Below are 21664 nucleotides of genomic sequence, written 5' to 3' on the forward strand. Positions count from 1 at the left end.
AAATATGTCAGATGCAAAATATATTAGAGACCATTGGAATTACAAATATGTACATATAACCCAGCAGGCACACAACGTCATAGGGCTTTAATATACAGTGGGTTAGATATGATGTCAGGTGACCAAAATGTCTAGCCAGCGTCTAAGGATGTTATTTTGACGTTTAATAATGACATCAAATGACGTTGATATTTGGTTGAATTTAGGTTGTGATGAAAGATTGACATCAAATACTGACATGTATTTGTCAGGTATGGCAATACAACATCTGATAGATGTCATAGTGGTAACATCAACACAACGTCAAGCTGTAACGTCATTAGACGTTGATATTTGGTTGATTTTAGGTTGGGAAGTGACCAGAATCTAACGTTGATCCAACATCTTAAACCAACGTCATATTGACATTAAATACTGACATTTATTCGTCAGGTATGGCAATACAACATCTGATAGATGTCATAGTGGTAACATCAACACAACGTCAAGCTGCAACATCATTAGACGTTGATATTTGGTTGATTTTAGGTTGTGTCTGAAAGTGACCAAAATCCAACGTTGATCCAACATCTTAAACCAACGTCATATTGACATCAAATACTGACATGTATTTGTCAGGTGTGGCAATACAACATCTGATAGATGTCATAGTGGTAACATCAACACAACGTCTAGCTGTAACATCTTTAGACGTTGATATTTGGTTGATTTTAGGTTGTGTCTGAAAGTGACCAAAATCCAACGTTGATCCAACATCTTAAACCAACGTTATATTGACATCAAATACTGACATGTATTCGTCAGGTATGGCAATACAACATCTGATAGATGTCATAGTGGTAACATCAACACAACGTCAAGCTGTAACATCTTTAGACGTTGATATTTGGTTGATTTTAGGTTGGGAAGTGACCAAAATCTAACGTTGATCCAACATCTTAAACCAACGTCATATTGACATTAAATACTGACATTTATCCGTCAAGTATGGCAATACAACATCTGATAGATGTCATAGTGGTAACATCAACACAACGTCAAGCTGCAACATCATTAGACGTTGATATTTGGTTGATTTTAGGTTGTGATGAAAGGTGACCAAAATCCAATATTGATCTTAAACCAACGTCATATTGACATCAAATACTGACATTTATTCGTCAGGTATGGCAATACAACATCTGATAGATGTCATAGTGGTAACATCAACACAAAGTCAAGCTTCAACATCATTAGACGTTGATATTTGGTTGATTTTAGGTTGGGAAGTGACCAAAATCCAGCGTCGAGTCAACATCTTAAATGGCCATGAAACCCCCCTCTTTCAGTTCAAGTCTACCTCAGAATTTTTACAAAAAATGCCTCATAATTGGCATGGAGCTCTGCGAGCAGAGGCAGGAGTGGGCCGTACGTACCCGCCGGGACGTATTCCACGGTCTCCAGAAACGTCCGCGGGACAACGTTTCCACAATGAGCCCGGGTTGCAAACATCCTTACACACTCATTCACACCTATATACTATAGAGAATTTAGCATATCACATGTCTCTGGAGTTGTGGGGGAAACCACAGCACCCAGAGGAAACCCACGCCAACACTGGGAGAACATGCAAACTCCACACAGAAATGCCAACTCGAACCAGAGACCTTCTTGCTGTGAGGCAATCGTGCTACCCACTGCGCCACTGTGACACCATTTGTAATTCCAGTGATTTTTAAACATGTAAGCTAGTTTTGCAATATTTTGAAATATATATTGCATATATGACATTATGTTACATATGTGAAATCCAAACTTGTGTCACACATGTAATTTGCATATATTGATGAGTATCAGATCTCCATAAGGGATACTACAGAAATCAAAAAAACCTGGGTCTATGATGATTTAAGTATTACAAAACTGAACTAAAATACAAAAATGCGACCTGCTAGCTGCATGTTTAATGGCTTTTTAACTAGTCCTCGTGTTCTCTGACCACACAGGTAATGCAAGAGGTTTTATCCTCCATCAAGTACCACCACACAGTATTTTCCCATCTGAAAATAGCCGAGCGACCCTACACTTAAATAGCCCCGAATGTAAGTTTAATTGTGGTCCATATAAAATATGACAAAATAAATCAGTTCTGTCTCGCGAGGAAGATTTCAAACATGAGTAGGATTTCCTGGTAAATGAGCGAATAAATAATCCGCGGGATGAGTGAATGCACTCTACTTTTAAACACAAGAAAATAAATGTTCCCTGTGCGCTTGGCTCCAGCTATCACCCAGTCCATTCTACTTCAAACAAATCCTGCTAAAACAAACTCTAAACTACCAACATGGATGAACTGGCAGCAGAAAACTCTCAAACCTCAGACTGTACATCTCCACGCATTCACAAAAGAGAGGAAAAGTGACTTTTATGGGCTTATTTATGTGTCTAAAACTCCAATTTATTAAGGTTATGTGTGTTTCGTATAAGGCAAAGCATTTTTCATACTAATGGGACTGATATTTTTCACTAAAAAGTCATTTTATTTTATCTGGGATTAAATAGTAATGCTGCTATGATGGTGGGTGGTTTTAGGATGTCAGGCTACAAGTGTTGTTTTGGAAATACGCTGGAATATATTTTATCTGACAACACTGTGTGTCTGAATTTTGGAAAATGTTACAGAAAAGTTATTTATTACAGAGTTTTTGGGTTGTTTAAGTACAATAAGGGCTTAGTCCCTTTACGTTTTGCACAGCAAATGTCATCCAGCTGCAACCCAGTGCTGGGAAACATCCATATACACTCATACAGTACGTGCAACTTTAGTTAATCAATTCTCCTACAGTGCATGTGTTTGGACTGTGGGGGAAACCGGAGCACCCAGAAGAAACCCACGCCAACATGGGGAGAACATGCAAACTCCACACAGAAACGCCAACTGAGCCAGCCAAGACTCAAACCAGCGATCTTCTTGCTGTGAGGAACCACTGTGTCACCCTGAGTACAAATGTATAAGCTATAATTGTAGGCAAAGCAGTGGCGCAGTAGGTAGTGCTGTAGCCTTACAGCAAAAGGTCGCTGGTTTGAGCCTCAGCTAGGTCAGTTGGCATTTCTGTGTGGAGTTTGCATGTTCTCCCTGCGTTCAGCATGGGTTTCCTTTGGGTGCTCCGGTTTCCCCCACAGTCCAAAGACATGCGGTACAGGTAAATTGGGTAGTATGAGTGTATGAGTGTGAATGAGTGTTTGTGGATGTTTACCAGGGATTGGTTGCGGCTGCGTAAAAGCATGTGCTGGATGAGTTGGCAGTTCATTCCGCTGTGGCGAACCCAGAATAAGAAGGGGACTAAGCCGAAAAGAAAATGAATGGATGAATGAATATATTAATTGTATGTATGTATATTATCTGCCTATTCTATATGTATATATTCAACATTTACTGTAAAACAAATCTAAAATTCTTTAGTTGAATCAAATGAACATTTCTAGTCATCTCAACTCAACATCAGTCCCACTGACAATAAAAATGAAGTAAAATTTTGTATAACAAAATATTTAGTTGAAATCTAATTAATGGATTAAAATGAGTTAAAGTAACATAAAAACATGTTGTTTTGATCTTTTGTCATATTTTTACACTGTTATTAAAAAAGCTAAAAAAAAAATTTTTAAGCTACTAAATTACAAAAAAAAGACATTAATTTAGTTTCGACTTTGTGTTTATGTATTTAAGGTTTAGTTAAATATTTTTTATGTTTTTTTTTTTTACAGTTAATAAATCAAGGTTATTTACTTAAGAAGTAAACATATTTTCAACAGATTTGAAGTCATTTCTTAAAAATGAATATATAAATAGGAATTTTGAAAGATCAGCCAGTGAGACTTGTTCAACTTTAAAAAACTAAAAAAAAATTTAGAATTTACTGTTAAAAAATATAACAACAAATGTATTTTATGTTAATAAAACTTATTTTAAGTTAATCAGGTTTCACCGATTTTTTTTTACTTAATATTTATAGTCAGTTTGACTAATGTAAGTTGAGATGACTGGAATATTTTTATTTTATAAAACTAAACAATTTAAAACAGTAAAGTTTTTGTACAGTGTACTGCAGAGTTTAATTCTTATGTTAAACGAAAACTCATTTATAATTTGTTTTTTGTTTTTTCAAAAAATCTGAAGAAACTTTAACAATAACAATTAAATGTTCCCAATTGTAGTAAAAACCTGGCAACGACATTATGAGCTACAAAACATTTAAAATACCAAATCCACACTCTGGCAACCCCATAATGAGCAACAAATCATGCAAAATACCATAGAAACACCTTGACAACCACTTAATCAGCAACCAAACATTTAAAATACCACAGCAACACCCTAACATGCCATAATGAGCAACGACACATGACAGATATTATAGTATATATTATAGTATATTATAGTACACCCTGGCAACCCCATAATTAGCAACAAAACATGCCAAATACCATATCAACACCCTAGGAACCCCATAATCAGCAACAAAATATGCTAAATACCCTAGCAACCCCATAATTAGCAACAAAACATGCCAAATACCATATCAACACCCTAGCAACCCCATAATTAGCAACAAAACATGCCAAATACCATATCAACACCCTAGCAACCCCATAATCAGCAACAAAACATGCTAAATACCATATCAGCACCCTAGGAACCCCATAATCAGCAACAAAATATGCTAAATGCCCTAGCAACCCCATAATCAGCAACAAAACATGCCAAATACCATATCAACACCCTAGCAACCCCATAATCAGCAACAAAACATGCTAAATACCCTAGCAACCCCATAATTAGCAACAAAACATGCCAAATACCATATCAACACCCTAGCAACCCCATAATCAGCAACAAAACATGCTAAATACCATATCAGCACCCTAGCAACCCCATAATCAGCAACAAAACATGCTAAATACCCTAGCAACCCCATAATCAGCAACAAAACATGCTAAATACCATATCAGCACCCTAGGAACCCCATAATCAGCAACAAAATATGCTAAATACCCTAGCAACCCCATAATTAGCAACAAAACATGCCAAATACCATATCAACACCCTAGCAACCCCATAATTAGCAACAAAACATGCCAAATACCATATCAACACCCTAGGAACCCCATAATCAGCAACAAAATATGCTAAATACCCTAGCAACCCCATAATTAGCAACAAAACATGCCAAATACCATATCAACACCCTAGCAACCCCATAATTAGCAACAAAACATGCCAAATACCATATCAACACCCTAGGAACCCCATAATCAGCAACAAAATATGCTAAATACCCTAGCAACCCCATAATCAGCAACAAAACATGCTAAATACCATATCAGCACCCTAGCAACCCCATAATCAGCAACAAAACATGCTAAATACTATATCAGCACCCTAGCAACCCCATAATCAGCAACAAAACATGCTAAATACCCTAGCAACCCCATAATCAGCAACAAAACATGCTAAATACCATATCAGCACCCTAGCAACCCCATAATCAGCAACAAAACATGCTAAATACCCTAGCAACCCCATAATCAGCAACAAAACATGCCAAATACCATATCAACACCCTAGCAACCCCATAATCAGCAACAAAACATGCTAAATACCATATCAGCACCCTAGCAACCCCATAATCAGCAACAAAACATGCTAAATACTATATCAGCACCCTAGGAACCCCATAATCAGCAACAAAATATGCTAAATACCCTAGCAACCCCATAATTAGCAACAAAACATGCCAAATACCATATCAACACCCTAGCAACCCCATAATTAGCAACAAAACATGCCAAATACCATATCAACACCCTAGGAACCCCATAATCAGCAACAAAATATGCTAAATACCCTAGCAACCCCATAATTAGCAACAAAACATGCCAAATACCATATCAACACCCTAGCAACCCCATAATTAGCAACAAAACATGCCAAATACCATATCAACACCCTAGGAACCCCATAATCAGCAACAAAATATGCTAAATACCCTAGCAACCCCATAATCAGCAACAAAACATGCTAAATACCATATCAGCACCCTAGGAACCCCATAATCAGCAACAAAATATGCTAAATACCCTAGCAACCCCATAATTAGCAACAAAACATGCCAAATACCATATCAACACCCTAGCAACCCCATAATCAGCAACAAAACATGCTAAATACCATATCAGCACCCTAGCAACCCCATAATCAGCAACAAAACATGCTAAATACCCTAGCAACCCCATAATCAGCAACAAAACATGCTAAATACTATATCAGCACCCTAGCAACCCCATAATCAGCAACAAAACATGCTAAATACCCTAGCAACCCCATAATCAGCAACAAAACATGCTAAATACCATATCAGCACCCTAGCAACCCCATAATCAGCAACAAAACATGCTAAATACCCTAGCAACCCCATAATCAGCAACAAAACATGCAACACCCTAGCACCACATAGTGAGCAACAAAACATAAAAAAAACAAATCAACACCTTGACAACTACATGGTTAGCAACAAAACATTCAAAATATCAAATCTACACCTTAGCAACCCCATAATGAGCAACAAAACATTCAAAATAGCAACTCAACACCCTGGCAACCACACAATGAGCTACAAAACATTTAAAATATTAACACCTTAGCAACCACATTATGAGCTACAAAACACTTAAAATACCGTAGCAACACCAATCACATAATGAGCAACAAAACATGCCAAATACCATAGCAACACATTGACAACCACATAATCAGCAACAAAACATTTAAAATATTATATCCATAGCCTGGCAACCCCATAACTAACAACAACACATGCCAAATACCTTAGCAACACCTTGACAACCACATAATCAGCAACAAAACATTTAAAATACCATAGCAACACCTTAGCAACCACATACGCAATAAAAATGTTGAAGTAACATAAAAGCAACAGTTATGACTTTTTGCCATATTGTTTTTAACAGTTATTGAATCAAGGTAGGGTGACATGGTGGCTTAGTGGTTAGCACTGTCGCCTCACAGCAGGAAGGTGGCTGGTTCGAGTCCCGGCTGTGTCAGTGCGCTACAGGGGAATTGATGAACTCAATTGGTTGTTTCCCAGTACTGGGTTGCAGCTGGAAGGGCATCCTGGGCATTCTGCTGGGCTGCCACAGTGGAATGAATAGTTGGCGGTTCATTCCACTGTGGCAACCCCTGATAAAGGGGCTAAGCCGAAGGAAAATAAATAAATAAATCAAGGTATATTTACATGAGAAGCAAACATATTTAAAACATGTTTTTACAGATAATAAGATTTAATAACTTATTTATGCTTATTAAGGAATGTATAGACAGATATAAAGGGATCAAATGTAAAACTTTACACTGGAAATCAACCACTATACAAAATATCAACGTTTATTTTTATCAAACCAAAATTTCCTCATAAAGCTTGTTTAAATTAGACTAGAGTGTGTTAAAACAGCATTAAGATGAAGTACTGTAGATTCACCCTGCCTGTGAGATGCATTTGTACCCTCTGACTTCCTAAAAAAACTCAAGCATTCCCATAAATATTAGCGAGGAAAAAAGCACAGACCACGCACTTCCTCTTCAAACCTCTCTTTAAAAGCCATTAATTCCACAAAATGTATCAAATGTGCAATGTGCCGAATAGAGATGGTTTAAAACGTAAAAGCAAACAATGGTGTCGCTCCAATGCTATACATAGGCGTACCCACTTAAACAGCAACAAGAAGCCACATCTATTTTAAAGATTGAGTTCGGGGTCTCCAGCTGCTAAACTCAGACCTTGAAAACCTCGGTCTGGAGGTCATTTAACCGAGAGACACAACAAGGTTTTTTGGAAGAAATGATTAGGAAATTTATTTCACAGCGTTTCGACTGACAGTCAAATGTGTTTTACTTCAGTAAGAGGCAAAAATAAACCAAATGTTCCAGTAATTATTAACAACATGGTCTTTATTGAGTATATTCTGGCATTTGTGTACATAATGATTAGGAAAGACTTTCATTAATGTCTTGGTATCTGCCTATTAATAAGATATGGGCTGGTTATTAGCATTTGTGAAGTATGATTTTAGTCTACATCCCTAAATCCTGTAGCTAACTACAACTGTACGTATTGTAGTCACCTTATTCTTCGGTATTCGTTTGGCTAGAGGCTTCCGGTCTCATTCACTTCCATTCATTTTTAGACGTTAAAAACTGCTCGTTTCGCGGTTTGATGTTGCAAACTGATATTTCCTTATTATATTATTCTACTTGGTCTGTATAGTCATGCAAATATTTGTTTGTAGAGCAAGTAGTTTGACCGTTTTCTGCCGTTTATTCGTTCTAAAACAATCGAGAAAACAGGCGCACTTCCACATTTTAGGGTAAGGTCAATAGGGAAGACTTGAATTACTAATTCCCACTATACCTGCCTATTGATATGATATGGGCTGGTTATTAGCACTGAGGAAGTATGATCATATTCTACATGCCTAAACCCAATACCTACAATCGTAATATACAGTTGAAGTCAGAATTATTCGCCCCACTTTAAATTGTATTTTCTTTTTTTAAATATCTCCCAAATGCTGTTAAACAGAGTAAGGAAATGTTCACAGTATGTCTGATAATATTCTTTTCTTCCGGAGAAAGTCTTATTTGTTTTATTTCGGCAAGAATAAAAGCTGTTTTTAATTTTTTAAAACCATTTTAAGGTCAATAATATTAGCCCCTTTAAGCTATTTTTTTCAATAGTCTACAAAACAAACCATCATTATACAATAACTTGCCTAATTCCCCTAACCTGCCTAGTTACCCTAATTAACCTAGTTAAGCTAGTTTAAGCTGTATAGAAGTGTCTTGAAAATATCTAGTCTAATATTATTTACTGTCATCATGACAAAGATAAAATAAATCAGTTATTAGAGATGAGTTATTAAAACTATTATGATTAAAAATGTGCTAATGAAATCTGCTCTCCGTTAGACAGAAATTGGGGGAAAAAATTAACAGGGGGGCTAATAATTCTGACTTCAACTGTATATTAATCAGTATGTTAGTAGTTTATTGAGCTAAAAGTCATGTTACTAGCGAGAATTGTACCTTAAAATGAAGTGGTTTACCTTTGCAGGGCTTTTTCAAATGCATAGATGCCTAATTAACCGTTTGCATTTTTGTAAATTTATATTTTGAACATAAAGCAAAGCAAAGCCAGGGCAAGTTGTCACCGATTTAATCCAGTTTGTTGACTAGATGCATGCATGTTTTTGCCGTTTCATGATGTTTCTGATCATTTTGTCCATTATTGCACATTCTGCTGAAAATCCCTAATTATATCAATGGATAATTTGTCAGCTTCTACTACTGCTATAGAAATCAGTGCACAGTAAATCAGTTATGACTGATGCCAGTGTTGAAGTTGCTTGTTTGAAGTCACGAATTAAAATGAAATGCACTTTTCCCTCAAGTGGTTCCAATCCTTTATGACTTTATTTCTTCTGTTAAACAAAAACAAGATGTTCTGAAGAATGTTTGACATCCATACCAAAAGAAAGAAAGTCAAACAGGTTTGGAACAAGGGGAGGATGAGTTAATGATGAGAGAATTTTCATTTTTGAATGGACTTCCTCTTTAAAACTTGTGTCTACATAGAAATTATTAATACTGACATAACTTTTCTTCCTGTTTCAGTTGTATTATTGGATTTTAATTCAAATCATGTAACACTGGTGTATAGAGCAGGTGAAATGAGGAACTGTCTGTCTATAAAAGCAGAGTAACTCATAAGTGAACGCAGATACACTTTATATATGAATCTTACTGAACTTCTCTGCCACTCAGTGGCCAAATGAAATTCTCCTCCATTCAGCTTCAACACTGAACACTTACATTCACACTTTAACACCCTCTCCTACATCGTAACCCATTGCAATCTTCACTTTGCTACATTAGGAGTGTATTTTTATATATTCTGATCCAAAAACGATTCATTCATATTAAAATATGCTAGATTTAAATAAACATGGATGTAACCACATGACATATATCCAGGTCACCTGACTAAACTAATTGTTATCAATGCACAAAACATGCTGGGTTTTGTAACTTAACATTGGGTCAAATATGCATAAACAAAACAAAAAAAAAGCCATTTAAATTTAAAATAAAACAACAACATTTCGTTTGTGTATATTTCACCAAATGTTGTGTGAGCAGCATTTCTTATCTACATCCTTTTAATGAGACCAATGAGATTAAATAATCAAGCAACACACAAACGGAACTGAATCTTGCATTTGGTGCCCCAACAGAAAGTGTTTCATTAATACCATCATGGCATCATTCATTAAGCTTGCCTGCATCAAATATTAACTACCATATTTACTCAGTGCGTCAGGAGTTCATTCAGAAAAAGCCTCCAGATGCAGAAACCTCCCTGGATCAATGCTAAACGTTAATGTTTGAATAATACATCCGATCTTTCAAGCGTTTGGACAACTTCTTTATTGTAACTAGCATTTTTAAAAGTTATGAAAACTCTACAGTTTGACATCTATGATGAAGGTAGGCAATGATATAGTGACCTATATATATATATATATATATATATATATATATATATATATATATATATATATATATCAAGAAAATCAAAACTATTTAATTTCTAGATTTCAGTTTTAGACATTCCATCAAAAAATCCTGAAAAATCCATTTTAGCCATTTCTGTCCCAATTTTTAAGCAATCCTAAAAGATCATAATATCAATGTATTTGAAGTTAGTTTCAAACATAAACTTGTAAAATGCACAAATCGCTTAAGATTTATAATAATTCACAACAAAAATCTCAGTGTCTAGAATTCCCAATAAAACAAGTCAATTTTTTTTTTGTAATTTTCCATTGAGTTATGATAGAAATCCCATTCTTGGATGACTCTCTGACTGATGTGCGATGTTTTAAACACCACTGAAGGAATTCCCATGCATGCTAAACACTTGTTGGATGGCTTTCCATCACCTGCCCGACTATCGATGTCAAAACACGCTTTTAAATGCCACTTTTGTACAGAAAATCCATTCATAAGCTCGCGTCTAAACGTTTAATTAAAAGCTGATAGATCCATCGTGAAAATTAAACGTCTAGTCAACTTTGTCCAAACTTTAGATGGTATTAAAACAGATTGAAACACTTACAGGTAGCTCCCGCTGGTGAGGATGAGGAAGATCTGCGGATAATAGACAGACAGCAGCACACTGCGCGACGAGAAGAGGATCATGGTGACATATGGAGCGATCCGACGCCTTTTCTGACGGACTGAGAGAAAGAAACGCGTTTAGTTCCAGTTGCGCGTCCGTGGTGCGCGGGAACGGAGCTTTTTCTAGGCTGCGCGTAAAAACTCCCAGACGCGCTGTGTCATCGCGCGCTTCGTTCCGTCGGTGCGGGCTGATGTTTTTTTGGGGGGATTTGGGGATGGAAACAGAAGTGGCTCTCTCCTCTCCGGAGACTCCGGGCTGCCATTGGGCAGAGGACGGCACCATCACACCACCATCCGCCCACTTTTGGATAAAGGGGCCACTAGGGGCCACACTGACACCGCGTCCGTGCCCGCAGGAGAGGTAAACGAGAATCCCTAAAGCGATGACAGGTTTATTTAAGAGTTAAATGTTGTTGTAGCCGGCCTGCATGAACATAGTAGAACGGAAACACTTGTTTTTTTTTTGTATAGTACAGATTTGTGTTTTATATTTAAATATGTATCAGTGGAATGTGCAAGAAATGGCTTGCATACATAATTAATGGCCTTTATACAGACAGATTACACATAAAAATTCTACATCTATATCATATCATCTTCATATCAAATATATCTAGTACTAAAACCCCACTACAAGTCACTTAAGTCTTATTTTCTTAAGTCTTTTCAGGCAAGCCTTTTGTCATGATGTCAAAGATTATTCAGACAGAAATACTGCCTACACAAACAAACGTAAAAAAAATGTATCAGACGTTTAATTAGACATTTTAAGCTTCAGTGGTTAAGTGATAACAAAAAATACTTTGCAAGTGTATTTTCGATTAATTTCACTTTGCAAAATGGGCTAATGATAGCTAAAGCACTAGAAGTATTAGCTACTGGCCAGAATACTGACAAAAGATTCATACTGTCATTACTTAGGATGTTATTATAGATGTACACACTTATACATTATTTGGAAGTGTTTTAAACTAAACTTTTACAGTCTGAGGGGCGCTACAATGCAATTTATTTTCGCGCGGGACAAGCCTCAACCGATTTTCGCGCCGAAAACGAGTTTCCCTCAGAAAACGGCTTTATTAAAATGCAGCCCACCGATTCAAAAGTTAAAAAAATATTTATCCATGCAGTGGAGCTGTTCTTGTAATAGGTGTTGCTCAACCTAAAACACACTACATGAGTCACTTTAGTCTGATTTTCGGGCTTTTGCGAGCACATTTGTCATGATGTCAAAGATCACTCGTGTGATCTTTATTTAGGAAAGAAACCCTGTAGCTTACATATACAAAGATAGTATAGATATAATATGATAGATGTACATACTTCCACAAACTTTTGGAAGTGTTTTAAACTAAGATTTTACAGTCGCGCTAGAATACAATTTATTTTTCAATGTATTTTCGCGCCGGAAATGAGTTTCCTCAGAAAACGGCATGATTAAAATGCAGACCACAAAATCAAAAGTCAAAAAATCACATATTTTCACGTCTGTATAGAGTTTCCTTGGCAACAGTAAACAAGGTTGTATGTGTGAACAGGTCCTTTTTGAAAATACCGGTAAATTCGTTCTGGCTATTTTCCGGAAAGAGAAGTTGTAACATTACCGGCAATTTGCCGGAATGCTGCGCTGTGTGAATGCAGAAGGAAGATTGCCGTAATAAGCGCGTGCACGTCTAGAACGTGCTGACGTGAGACGTCTGCTTTAGCCAATCACAACAGTCAGACGCATTTACGTCCGCGCAGTTTATGAGAATAAAAGCCTTTGAATATTTTTCCAGGCACATTTAGCTGCTAGAAGTTAGTCAGATCACGTTTATATGTTCTTCTTTATGCCAACTGTGTAAATAATCATCGATGAGATGCTTATGATAAGCCGTTGTTTGTTTACCTTCAAGCTTTGCGTGTGCCTGTGAAACAGCCTGTGAGCGCCTGCACACGCACATATTATGAACATCTCGACATGCGAAAGTGATCCTGCGAAAGTTGTTCACAATATTGATCATCCACAGAGTTTGTAATTTAGTCAAATGTTTACAAACACAAGCGCAGCCGTTTAAAGCTCATTTGTGGTGAATGATGGCAGAATTTACCGGTATTTTGGAATGGATGTGTGAATGCTCTTTTCCGGAAAATTTCCGTAACGTCCTCGCCTGTGTGAACAGCGCTTTTTTGTATATACCGGTAAAGTCGTTCCGGAAATTTTCCGGACATTTACCGGTATCACTGTGTGAAAGGGGCTACTGTCTCTCATTCACACACATACACAAACATAGACATATTGCGAGGGCTTAAAGGGAGCAGTGGTTGTAATGTCGAGCGAAAATAAAAATGTTGTAAATACCGGCGCTCACCTCCCTCGCGACAGAGCGCATAGGAGATAAATGACGTCAGTACATAATAACCGGTTATGATCATTACTAAACCGATACCAAAATTGTCTGCGTCTGCATGGCGGTGCAACGAAAAAACTATTATGACAACCCTATTAAAATGGCTTTTAAAAAATTAAATACTGCTTTTATTCAAACTGAAATAAAACAAATAAGACTTTTTTCCAGAAGAAAAAATATTGTCAGACATACTGTGAAAATTTCCTTGCTCTGTTAAACATCATTTGGGAAATATTTAAAAAAGAAAACTATTCAAAGGGGGGCGAATAATTCTGACTTCAACTGTATATAGGGCTAAGTTTTCAGAATGAGCTTGGGTTGAATTAATTGCTGTATAACCACCCCTAAAACTGATGTCAGAAGATTTGTATTTCCAATTAGATTCTTGAGACACCACCGTGTCATTGCCACCGATGTTCAACAGTAGAAGCTTACAGCTGCAGAAATGTTAAAAGGCTGCAGAAATGTTAACTAATCAACTGGTCTGTATTTCCCACTGGCTGAAGGACAACTGTCTAACTCTAAATTACAACAAAACAGTTTCAATGTGTTTCTCCTCAAAAAACAGAGCACTAAATGCATTTAAAATCCAAATTGAACAAAAGGAAATTAAGGAAGTGAGTGAATTTAAATACCTAGGTGTCATCATAGACTCGAAGCTTAAGTTTGATGCCCACATCAAGAAAATGTCTAAGGCTATTAAGACAAATTTAAACTGTTTCGTATGATAAGATATCTCTTAAAGCAGCGCAAATTTTTGTGCATGCTATGATATTTTCACGTATGTCTTATTGTGCAATAATCTGGGGTCAAGCAACCCAGTCAGTTGTTAAGCCTGTAATATCTCTTTACAAACAAACTTTAAAAGTAATGGATCAAAAACCAATAAGATGGCACCATTGTCAAATTCTTAAAAAATATAATTTGTTAAGTTTTGATAGTTTTTTAAAGTTTTCGTTTTTAAAAAAACATGTTTAAGTGTATACATGGTCTTGCTCCTAAAGTAGTGAGGCCATCTTCCAGCCTTAACCACGGCGAATGAAGCTCTGCACAAGACTTTTGGCCAGCGGAGAAATTAAAATGGTCGTGCCCAACTGAGTCTGGTTCCCTCAAGGTTTTTTTTTCTTCACTCCCATCAGGTGAAGTTTTTTTTCCCTCTCCGCTGTCGCCACTGCCTCACATCGTTCAGGATTGGTAGAGCTACGCATCGATGAATTTGCTCTTCAGTGTTTGAACTCTCAGTAATGATTAAATCACACTGAACTGAGCTAAACTGAACTGAACTGAACTTAAACACTAAAACCTGAGCCACACTGTTCTAGTTACTATGACCATTTATGTAAAGCTGCTTTGACACAATCTACATTGTAAAAGCGCTATACAAATAAAGCTGAATTGAATTGAATAGTTTATGAGTTAATAAATAAATTCAGTAGTGATGGGGCAAAGACTAGAGGGGCGGTAAGTGGGAATTGTAGAATCCGCAGATGCAGAACCGCTGTGGGTCAGTCATCCTTTTCAGTAAAAGGTTCACATCTATGGAATGCCATTCCTGTTCATTTAAAGTTACAATCAGAACTCCCAGTTTTTTCTGTAAAGCTGAAAGAATGGTTGAAATCTTTACAGCAATGTGAACATTAAGCATTACTCTTTCAGGTTGGTCCCATTTACATTTCTCTTTATCCATATGGACTTGCATCTTATGGTTATGGCTCTGTAAATATTGTACATGTTTGCTGCATTGTGTTTTATTCTTGCCGGTTTTCTTTATTATTATTATTATTATTATTATTTATTTATTTATTTATTTATTTAATTTAATTTAATTTAATTTAATTTAATTTAATTTTATTTTATTTATTTATTTATTTATTTATTTATTTATTTATTTATTTATTTATTTATTTATTTATTATAATTTAAAGCCTAACCAGGGACGAGGGCTGCAAATTAGCTTTATGCTATATGCCCTATGTACACAACATCGGTTATCTTTGTATAACAATGTCAAGTGTATCGTCCCTGTAAAATAAACAAGCAAATAAAAAAATAAAAACAAGCGTTCAATTAGAATTTTTGATTTGACAAAACATAAATACCAGGTTTCACTCGATCTAGTGTTTCACTAGACTTCTTGGTACCTACTAAACAGCCTTAAGAGCCTTTGTTTTCAGTTTCTAAACTGAACCATTAAGGAAGCTCTTAGAAGATAAAAACAAGTTAACATACGCTGCTCTCCAAAACGTAACCCATAAATCTGTAGGCCAGCGTTATTAATGCGCTGAGTGAAACGCAGTGCTTGTACCTGCATGTGCTGTATGTCATCATGGTGGAAAGGGCGAAGGGGGTATAGTGACAGATCTCAAGCCTCAGGGGTGACAAAACAGGTTTGACCTGACGAGACCCCACATTATCTGAACATCTCAACGCATGCTTTCAGTCATATGAGGTCTTGTGAGGCTGATTAATCTCAGCTCTTTAACTTCATGACAAACGTGCTCGCAAAAAGCCCCAAAATCAGACCGAAGTGACTCATGTGGTGGTTTTAGAGTTTATAAGTCACCGTAAGCTGAAAATAATCACCTGTTTTGGGTAAATAGCAGCGGCATGAATGGATTTCCACTTCAAAAGACGGATAAAAAAATATGATCCTCAATCTGTTTGTGCATGCAGAAAGGCAAACGCAGATCGAGATATGATATAGGAAGCTCATTTTTGAATGGTTGAGAGTAAGGCAATGCGGAGAGCGTAAAAACAAGCGATGAGCGAGAAAGAGTTAACTGTAACAAGTAAATCATGAATAGACTAGATGACAGGCGACCCTCTTTTGGAATACAAGCAAATCCCCAAAGAATTCAGGTGAGGTCTTGCAAAACTGAAGGGTGAAGGAATGTGGAAATACAACTCGGCATGCTGTTATTACCGAGTGAGGGTATAGAGAGGTGAAAGCTAGAGAAAGAGTGAACCACATAGCGTGGATCTTCCTTTAAACTAGTTTACTAAGAAAAACAGAGAAAAGATAAAATCCGCCGCTCTAAATAATCCAGTTCTGGGATCAGTGAGCAGGTGTAATGCACAGAGCCACATACTACGAAACATGCATTACAAAAAGCAATACAGATAATAGGAAGTAAGTCAGGCTAAGAAGTGGAGGATAATGCAACAAAAATAATTTTATTCGACAAACAAGACATATTAGGGCTTATATAAAGATATATTTGGGTTCTCCAGTTTTTCAAACGTCTGAAAAGTTTAAAACAACACACTTTCAGTGTCCGCAAATGAAGTGTACTAAAGTAACTATTTTCCCCAGAGATGAGTTGCGGCTGGAAGGGCATCTGCTGCGTAAAAACTTGCTGGAAAAGTTGGCGGTTCATTCTGCTGTGGCGACCCCGGATTAATAAAGGGACTAAGCCAAAAAGAAAATGAATGAATGAATAAAGTAACTATATTTAAATAGAGAAAGAATATTAAGTACAAGCAAAGTATGTGTTTAAAAGATATTAAATATTGGTGAAATAATGTCCCCATCATCATCATTATCATTCGCCGAATCGTATTTATGTCTAAATAAACACCATATTGCAGGGTCCCTGTGGGGTCTTAAAAAGTCTTAAAATGTCTTCAATTTCACAAACAAAATTTTAGGCCTTAACAAGTCTTAACCAATCCTAAATTCACTGAAATATTGTGTTGTAGGTCTTAAATCTTTTTAAACAGGTCTTAATTTCCCACTGTCCAAGTAAAGCTACCTAATCGGGTCAACATCCATCAACAATCCATCTCATTAAAGCTTTTTTTATATTACATATTTATATTGCAAAGAGATCCAATTTACAAGCTGTTTTTACAGCAATTTCTGTTAATTAAATTCACTAATAAGGGAAAGAAAATTAAAATTACACAATTCTTCATGATAATAACAAAGCAAGATATCAATTTTACATGATAAATTACTCTCAATCAATTCCCAAAAGTCAATAAATGTATATTTTTGATTATTAATGTCAGTGTCTAAATAATAAATAAACTTTTAACAATGTTAAACTTGTCAATAAAAAAGGGTGTACAACTAGAGTTTCCTTGTTTTGACGCATTAAAATATGTCTCTACAAAAAAATTACATTGTTTTTTTGTTTTTTGTGCCAACCAACTTGGCCATTAGAAAAAAAAAATGTTTAGGCCTGTTTGAGTCTAAAATTTAATTCATAATGGTCTTAAAAAGATCTTAAAAAGTCTTCAATTTAAACCTGAAGAAAGCCTGGATTCATTCTGACCTACACTTAATATTTATTAAATAATAATTCATCATACTATAATAGAAAAATACTTCATATTTTACATGATTGAACAATTATTGCTGACAATTTGGTAAAATCGGTTCACCAGTAAAACATGACATTCATTTATTTTCCTTCAGTTTAGTCCCATTATTCATTTAGACTTATATTTATAAGTTGGGACTTTATTCTTATTATTAGTAGAACCGCCATCTTATCCAGCATGCGTTTAACACAGCGGATGCCCTTCCAGCTGCAACCCAGTACTAGGAAACACACATACACTCTCACATTCACACTCATACACTACAGCAAATTTAGTTCATCAATTCCCCTATAGCGCATGTGTTTGGACTGTGGGGGAAACCGGAGCAACCGGAGGGAACCCATGACAACACGGGGAGAACATGCAAACTCCACACAGAAACACCAACTGACCCAGCCAGGCTCGAACCAGCGACCTTCTTACTGTGAGACCATAGTGCTAACTACTCAGCCACCGTGCCTGAAACATGACAGTTCATTTCTTTTTCCTTTCAAATGCCATCAATGTCGCTCATTATAAACGGTTTGCTGTTTAAAAATATAGTTTTTACAATACAGGATATTGTATTATGAAAATCATAATAACAATATATGGTAATATTTATTATCTAGAACACATTCCAATGAAAAAATTAAGACAAATTATTAAACTTTACTGTTTTGGAGATTACAAACCTACTTACAACTTTATAAGTTTGCAAACATGGAAACGTTTGCAGTAACATTTTCAAAACACTGGAACAACAAACTACAGTGCTCTGCATTAATGAGTACACCTCATTTTGAAAGTTAATATTTTTATCCATTTCTCAGTGAATATAGATTATATATTTTGGTGCATTTAAACAAAACAGATTTGTTAAATAATTAAAATAAAATTTTATTCACTAAACATATTTAGGAATAGAAAGATAATACATTTGATAATACATAAAACATGCTAAATATTGCAACAAAAAAAAAACTTACAAACTGCAAAATTTCAACTAAATCTTGTCTTTTTTTCAAAATTTTTGCTATTTTTTTAAAATTGTATTTATATTTTTCCCTAACATATAAATTTAAGCTACTAATTTTTAGGCCATTATTGTAAGTTATTTTGTGAGATTAGTTCCAGTTTTGGCTTTAGTCCTAATTAATCTAATGTATATGCACAAATATAATATTTTATCACATCCTATAGAAAATATGAATATAAATGAGAGATTTGTGAGGGGTGTACTCGTATATGCTGAGCACTGTACGTATTAATAACATTTTAATGCAGAAATAACATTTTTTGTGCTCAGATTTTAAGAACATTATCAAAGGCCACATAATTCTGAATTATTATTATTCTACTTACTTTACTGAAACACAATGTTTGCTCAAAACTTTGCCAAGACGTTTTGTTGATATTCCCTGATAGGTGGAAAACAGTTAACATAACAGTTGTAAATCGATATAAGATCTGTGTTTTAATTGACCAAAAACCTACAATTTTAAAATGCATGTGTACATCTCAAATAAATTAAAAGTCTGCATGAAATATTTGCACTGTTAAACTTTAAACATAGCATAATTTTTAAAATATAAATAAATCAATCAATAAATAAAAAAATAATACATAAAATGCACAAACTTTCATATACAGAATTATTAACTAGTGCATTTGAATTCTTTTATATTTTTCCCTTACGGAGAGGTGATTTTTCAGCATATTTTTAAACATAATATAGTATATATATATTCTAATAACTGATTTCTTTTCTCCTTGCCATGATGACAGCACATAATATTTGCTTAGATATTTTTCCAGATTCTAGTTTTCAGCTTAAAGTGACATTTAAAGGCTTAACTAGGTTAATGAGGTTAAAGTTAGGGTAATTAGGCAAGTCATATAATAATGTTGACCTTAAAATATGTATTAAAAGCATATTTTATTACTGCTGAAATAAAAGAACTAAAACTTTCTTCATAAGAAAAAATATTATCGTTAATACTCTAAAAAAAAACTCCACCTGAGAAATATTTGAAATAAATATTGCACTAATCATTTTGCCCTGAAATCTCTATATAAAAATGCATGCATAAAATATATAGCATGCATCACCCACTCACCCGAGTCTGGAATAGATAATGCCGAAACACAGCAGCACGTTAAAGATCCACAAGCGTAGGGGTCTGACCATGATGTCCGATCAATGCAGAAATCCAGCTCACATCATTCCACCTGCGCAGGTAAACACGCTCTTTCTGTCTCTCCGACGCGTCTTTCTGATTCCCGCTGCAGTCAGAAACCCGAGAGCCATAGTCAGGATGCTTCACCGTCCTGTCCTGCCTTCCAAAAAGCAGATCTAGGCTTACAGACACTGGGTTTTCAAGGAGGAGCGAGTCCCAATGTTTTCAGGTGAACCTGTCGACTTCCTCCTCCTCTTTTCTCCCTCTCCCTCTCTTTATGCGTGTGATGGAATGCCGACGGTTTTATGTTCTCGTCGACTGCCACTGCTGCTGCTGTGCTGAATTCTTTCCATTTCTCCGCAGGTGAAAGTCTAGGGCAGGTAACTCAAGCCTTTATCCACGCCCCTTCGGCTTTACGCTCGCAGATGAGAGCTTTTTTTTCTTTCCTTTTTACAGTGCTTGAAACACGTGCTCCGAATGCACGGACCGCAAATGAAAGGCATCGAGGCTCAACCCTCCCTTTTCATAATGAAATTGGCTGTAAGTCTATTGCACAATCACGCAACAAAGTGATCATTCCATGCATGCATGTCTCATGGTTGATGTTTCACGAAGGAGGAACTAGAGAGGGAGGTGTTTTTTTTTTTTGCACACTCAAGGGGAGAAAACTATGCATTTGGAGAGAGCTGGTTTTCTGAAGGATTAGGATGCTGTTTAGCGACACAAAAACAAATGAGTGATGTTTTGTGGTGTAAATGTTGTGATGGTTGCACCCAAAAAAAGTGGTAGATTGCTTTCTAATTTAGAAAGCCTAAAACGGATTAAAATGTAAAGCTTAATATAAAGTCTGCATCACAAAACATGCTTTAATGGAGGAAAATTAGATCATAATCTATTATTCAAAGCTAAAAACTGATTCAAATGCATTGATAATGTTTGCACCAAGGAAAACTGATATAAAGGGGTAGACTGCTGTCTGGTTTAGAAAGCCAAAAATGGGTTCAAATGCAAAGTCTCCTCCATAAAACATACTTTAATGGAGGTAAAGTACATCACAATCTATTATAAAAACCAAGAAACAATTGAAATGCATTAAGGAAAAAATTTACTTATTTAAAATGAGCTGAAACAATAAAATTCCTAACTTTTTTTGGGGCACAACTTGATAGTTTTACGTTCAATCCACTTAAATTTGTAAAATGATTAAGTTAACTTGATTAAGTTAACAAGAAGGAATTTTGTGCTGGAACAACAAGAAGGAATTTTGTCGAACCCTCAATTTATTTACAGTGATGTTTTCAAAAATATATATTTATGGTAGTAATTTGCTTTCAGATTTAGAAAGCCAAAAGCTGGTAATGCACTGATAATGTTTACACCAAAAAACAGATATAAGGAGGTAGACTGCTGTCTGGCTTAGAAAGCCAAAAATGGGTTCAAATGCAAAGTCTCCACCTCAAAACATACTTTAATGGAGGTAAAGTACATCATAA

The 21664-nt window shown here is 35.7% G+C and overlaps 1 protein-coding gene across 4 annotated transcripts in view; it reads right to left on the bottom strand.

Moving 5' to 3' along the window:
* Positions 1 to 20343, bottom strand: part of wnt7bb (wingless-type MMTV integration site family, member 7Bb) — a 77848-nt gene extending 57505 nt beyond the window's left edge. For 2 of the 4 annotated variants that reach the window (XM_087311565.1, XM_087311564.1), the window contains exon 1: positions 20112 to 20343. Coding sequence is in view for 2 of the 4 variants with exons in the window: in XM_087311564.1 (XP_087167690.1) it covers positions 20112 to 20182 (71 nt within the window). In the remaining 2 variants the exon portion in view is untranslated. Of the gene's footprint in view, positions 1 to 11234; positions 11498 to 20111 lie in introns of those variants that run through there. The other 2 variants (XM_087311566.1, XM_087311563.1) reach the window with 1 other exon arrangement.
* Between the last annotated feature and the right edge of the window lie 1321 nt (positions 20344 to 21664).

Source organism: Danio rerio, chromosome 25, assembly GCF_052040795.2.
Source record: "Danio rerio strain M-AB ecotype USA chromosome 25, GRCz13ab, whole genome shotgun sequence".
NCBI classification, from domain to species: Eukaryota; Metazoa; Chordata; class Actinopteri; order Cypriniformes; family Danionidae; genus Danio; species Danio rerio.